The sequence below is a fragment of the Limulus polyphemus genome, unplaced genomic scaffold, assembly GCF_000517525.1.
Source record: "Limulus polyphemus unplaced genomic scaffold, Limulus_polyphemus-2.1.2 Scaffold497, whole genome shotgun sequence".
In the NCBI taxonomy this organism is placed as follows: domain Eukaryota; kingdom Metazoa; phylum Arthropoda; class Merostomata; order Xiphosura; family Limulidae; genus Limulus; species Limulus polyphemus.
Genome location: NW_013666107.1, coordinates 453,052 through 459,000, shown reverse-complemented (window position 1 = coordinate 459,000; position 5,949 = coordinate 453,052). Strand labels below are relative to the sequence as shown.

The following is a 5,949-nucleotide window of genomic DNA, read 5'->3' as shown; positions in this document are numbered from 1 at the left end:
TGTGGCCTGATGCATATGCAATACCAATTCAGGAAGCTACAACTGTAGCTTCAGCTATTAGTGATTTCTTCTTCAAATTTGGTATGCCATACGAACTGCATTCAGATCAAGGCCGTAACTTCGAATCAGCTGTGTTCCAAGAATGCTGCAAGTTGTTTGGCATCCGAAAGACCAGGACAACGCCACTTCACCCACAGTCTGATAGGATGGTAGAAAAGTACAACTGGACACTGGGACAGGAATTGGCAAAGTTTTGTAATAACCGCCAAGATGACTGGGATGTCTTACTCCCTCCACTGTTGATGGCCTATAGGACGACAGAGCATGAAGCCACTAGATACACTTCAGCAAAGTTGATGTTTGGTTGGGAACTTCGGTTGCTAGTGGATCTGTTAACAGGACGCCCACCTTATGAAGAGTTCCCTGAAAATGTGTGAGTGTTATCGGAAATGATGGATGATATTCACTCTCAAGTGCATTCAAACTTGAAAACGTCTGCTGATTTGATGAAGGTATCTTATGATAAGAGATCTACTGAAGTCAGCTTTGAACCAGGAAACAAGGTGTGGTTGTATAATCCCAGGAAGACCAAAGGGAAGTCTCCTAAGTTGTCTCCTCCACGGGAAGGCCCATATGACATAGTGGATCATCTCTCAGACGTGACTTTCCTGATAAAATGTGGTCGGCGAGGTAACCCAAAGGTGGTGCATGCCAACAAGCTTTGGCGTTATCATGGTCCAGGACATTTCAGTTGGGACGAAGTGAACAATGGAACAAATGATGCTGCTGAAGACGTGTCACCTGAAAAAGCCACTGTCGAAGAAGAAACTCTACTCAGTTTTGAGAAGGGAAACGGTGAAGCTCTTGATGAAGTTACTACCACTGATGTGACTGTTACCGACGATAGGACATTTCCTGATGAAGCAGATGAACCCCACTTGAAGCAGAAGCCAACTAGATCGAGACAAGTACGGAAGAAGATACGTCCCGTAAAATTAAAAGACTTTGTTGAATTTTGATTTTGTGTTTGTAAATTCTGTACATTTAATTAAGTTATTGTTAATTGTTTATTGGTTTAATGTAAGTGGCTATTGTTCGGGACGAACAATACTAAGGAAGGGGCAGTGTTATGACAGCGGGGGTCACGTTACGAGTATTCTAGAAGATTCGCTAGTGTGTTACGACAGCGGAAGTCAAGTGACACTGGTAGCACGAGTTGAGAGCCTAGAAAATCCTAGAACAGGCGGTATTATCGTATATAAGTGCGCTAGACAGAGAGAGAGAAAAGGCAGAGAGTGGGGAACCAAGGACAGCGGTTACGGTCGGCGGGAACCGAGGATTGCAGATACAGAGATCGGAACTATAATTGCTGACAGGCGGAGACGGACAATTGAGTCAAGCGCGGTAGAAAGTGAATGAATTGTTGTGAACTATAGTGTGTGTAGCCGTGAAAATTAAGTGTATTACAAAGTTGTATTAAGGAAGAATAAACAAGTTTTATTCAAGGAAGGACTGGTATCGTAGAAAAATTAATAAACAAATATACAGATACGTAACAATAAACTCAGCAAATAAAGTCAGCGAGAGACAGATATGCAGATAGATTGAAGATATAGATAATTGAGTCAAGCGATCAGTAGGCACCGTAAGTAAAGTGTGTGAATCACTATGATTTATAGCCTGTGTTATAACAGAAGTTAAGTTTAACGTACTGTGGAATTTCTGTGTATTACTAAAAGTTGTATTGAGAAAGAATAAACTGGTTTAATTAAGAAAGGACTTGTATCGCTGAAGTTCCTCGGAAAGAATTTATACCGAAAATTAACAAACAAGCAGATACGTAACAATATAAATAATACACACAGATGAAACAGAAACGAGACATGTATAAAAAATTCAGACACTTATGTCACAGCATGTCACTGTTTCAGTGTCAGGTGTACCTAACATAAAAAACAATAATCAGTTTTATTTTTATGTGGACAATAATATTAGTAGTAGTTTTTATAACTTCTATAAGTTATAAATACAATTTATAAGTACATTAATCTGTGAAACCAGCACAAAATAATTTTACATAACTTACTAGTTAAAATAGTTTTTCACAATTACGTTTTCCTTCTCAGAATAGGATATAAAATGCAATGATACTTCACCTTCGCATGTTTCAACAATAAGCAGCAAGAAATATATACAATTCTTGGGCGAAAATGGCGGATAACGCATTAACATCCACGAGGATGGTACCGTCACCAATCTAGTGTTTTATACTGGTCTGTTATTTAAACTGTGCCGTATGTCAGCGCCCTCTTTAGAAAAGCACCATATGTAGACTGTGGAGTCGCGTTAGAAGCACGTGTTAACGCTGAGAATTAGACTACCACTAGTATCAAATAGTTTATAATTACGATGGAAGAATTCGGTTTGTATAATTTCCTTAGAGTAAATATTAAAATACTAATAAAAATGCTTTGGGTCTTTTATTATTGGATAATATCGTGTTTTGTTCATATTTTGACGTTATTTCATTTCCTTGTACTCTCACAATGAAGTTAGGCTTAAGAGTAAGACGTTAGTGTTGCTGTTATTTTTCATATTCAATACTAACTTAATACTATTTAGCTCTTAAAAGTTTAATTTTAGAGAATTTTTAATGCAGAAGATTAATGATTTATTGATGATGATGAGGAACCCACTTGAAGTAAATATATAGTAGGGACGGCTGATATGGACAATGAAACCTTTTATTTGAAATTGAAAAGCACAAAACAAGTAACAACTTTTCGACAACCTGATGATGATCTAAGGAGGTCGAAACGTTGTTACTTGTTTTGTGATTTTCAAATAAAAGTTTTCAATGCTCTTACAAGCTATCTTTACTATATATATTAAGGACTTGTGTTACATACGTAACCAAATGATGTATATTACATTTTGATGTAGCTAAAACGTAGTTTACAAAGATAAAAGCATAATTTTTTTTTTATTGTTGTTGTTGTTATATTTTATTTTTAACTAGATACTATACAGTATACCAGTGCTTCCCAAACTTTCAGCTTACAGCACACTTAATGTCCCAAAAATGTTTGCCTTATGGCAGGCCTAGTGGCACCCCCTTGACAAAGACAGGCAGAAATTGCTGTTATACTGTGTATCAAGGAGAAAATAAATCAAATTTTAAAAATTTGTTAAATATATAATAAATTTGTATTACTAATAAATACTTAATGTAAAAAAAATTCCTGAGACCCTTCCACAGCACACAGTCTGGGAAGCACTGCAGTATACCACTAACTAACAAAGTACTATTATATATATATATATAGCCTTAAGATATAGGCTAACAGTAGCAAAGCTACCAACACTCACTTGTGAGACTGATGCATTTAGGCCTATTCTCATGCTCGCATGTATTAGTAAAAAAAAGAAAAATCATGTCTTGGTCAGATTAACTGTACTTTATGATAACTCATTGTGGTTGATTGACTGGATGGATCTAGGTCTAATTCAGCATTACATTGATCTAGGAAATGCATAAGATTGCACCATTCTACTTCATTGATTAAGAGGTATTTTGATAAGAGAATTCCCCCAGACTCCACCTCACAGAAGGCTACTGTCTTCAGTATTTGCAGCATTTTACTGTATGCTGAAATTTACTTTTCTAAAAATTTTACAGCAAAAAAATCATAAAACTTGTAGTTATAAAAAATAATTCTAACAAATTTTATATAGCAAAGGTATTTTGAGATTGAGTTCAGTGTTATAGTAATATTGGTTCTTTAGGCTTATTTGAATGGGAAGCCTAAAAGTTATGAGTTGCTCCACTGCAACACTTTTGTTCATTATTTCCATATGGTACTGTAACTTGAAAGCTGTCCAAATCTGTGCCTCATTATAAACATGTAAGTAAGTACTTTAATTGGACACAGAAGTCATAAACATTGAAATTTATGTACTTAACTCTATAACCAGTAAATTTGGAAATCTCTATTAAATCACAAGTGGTTTAACAATTAAACTCAACTAAATGTAAATACAAACAATCACATTCATGTATATATAATAAAACTGGGCCAAAATCATGTCAAAAAGGGTAGATTTAGTAAACATTACAAACTTCTTGCATTATATGCAACTTACAAAGGCACGTGTTAAAGGTTAAGATATTAAGTTACAAAGAAATGAACACATTTTGTAATTCTACAGGAAACATTAACTTTTACATCACTATAAGCTTTTCATTGTAGATTACCACAGTCGGGTAGATATAACTTGTATCAGCTGGCAGTTCTCATGAACATTGCATGTACAATTATGATTTTATTTCTGTGTGTTGTATGTGAATATCTGCTTCTTCATAAATGTATGTGATATGACAGAATATATTTTTTTATCTTTGAAATATGATGTGAGCCATACCCCATTTATTTTGAATTCTGTGATACAAGGGTCTCAGACTCAAATCCCATTACTTCTAAACTTGCTTGCTTTGTCTTTGTTATAGCGAAGCTTCTAATGGTATCTGCCACTAATTTTGGGAACATTGTTATTAATTATTGGGACTACTGATTAATCAATTATGAAAATTACAACTACTTGCCTAACTCTAGTTTTATGTGTCAAAAATTATATTCTAATTTTTAATGTTAGTTTCATTAAGCTTATTGGATAAAATTCGTAATATCTGTACTATTATTATCAGGGTTTGTTTGTATTGTTACCGTAGTATATGAGTTTAGGACTGACCTATGTCTCATAAGTTATCCAAACCTCATGAAATGATATTGGGATTATGGCTGAAAAATATCAGTAATGGCAAGGGTACCCAAATGATGTATCAGTGCATTTTAATCATTATAAGTTTTCGTCGTGTACTGCTATTTAAAACTATATTAAGTTAACTGTATTATTACTAGATTCATTTTTAGATTTTATCTGTGTAGGTATCTTGGATTGATCGGAAATTCTTGATAATTGTATCCCTAGTGACATTGTGTTCTTGTCAGTTGAAATTGATGCCTGGATTGTAGTACATGTTTAACTAGTATGTTTAAATAAGCCATACTAATTCTAACTAGCTGGTATAATTGCTTTATCTTAAAATATTTAATTCATTTCTATTCTATAAACCTCTAATCAGTATTAGTTTTATTTGCTTTGAAATTTAAAAATAAATCTTACCCATGATTTTTGTATCATATTTAATCAATACCTTTGTATAAATATTTCTGCATGTGCTGTTTACATATCACTTTACTGCCATTATGAGTATAACTTAATATGCACTCTTGCACATATCTTTTTTAACAAAGTTTCACACGCACAGCTGTACAATCAAAAATCTATTGTATAGAAGACAAAAATAATTTTGACATTCTCTTTTATTAAGTTAGTACCTTATATAATACTAGGTGTCATCTTATTTTTCCTGCCCGGCATGGCCAGGTGGTTAGGGCGCACGATTTGTAATCAGCAGGTCGTGGGTTTGAATCCCAATCCCACCAAAAATGCTTGCCCTTTCAGCCGTGGGGGCATTATAATGTGATGGTCAACCCCATTATTAGTTGGTAAGAGAGTAGCCCATGAGTTGGCTGTGGATGGTGATGACTAGCTGCCTTCCCTCTATTCTTACACTGCTAAATTAGGGACGGCTAGTGCTGGTAGCCCTTGTGTAGCATTGCACGAAATTCATACCAAACCTTATTTTTCCTACATTTGTATTTAACATAACTTAAGTTACATTTTAACCTTTAACATTCTTTTACCCACATTTTCTTTACTGTTTCAGCATGGGCTCGGTTCCCGGGACTGACCTCATAACCATTTTGTACTTGTTATGGTTTTCATGCTATAACTTTTAAATTAGTTAGCATATGTTAACAAAATTTGGCAGATTGTTAGTAAACATTGTCTTGGCTGTGTTTAGTAGACTAGTATTATGTATAT

At 34.5% G+C, this 5,949-nt stretch overlaps 1 protein-coding gene across 1 annotated transcript in view; it reads left to right on the top strand.

Moving 5' to 3' along the window:
- Window positions 1-2,296: 2,296 nt before the first annotated feature.
- Window positions 2,297-5,949, top strand: part of LOC106458659 (H/ACA ribonucleoprotein complex subunit 4) — a 24,922-nt gene continuing 21,269 nt past the window's right edge. Inside the window, exon 1 of the mRNA XM_013918189.2 lies at window positions 2,297-2,422. Coding sequence (XP_013773643.1) covers window positions 2,410-2,422 — 13 coding nt within the window. The 5' untranslated portion in view covers window positions 2,297-2,409. The remainder of the gene's footprint in view (window positions 2,423-5,949) is intronic.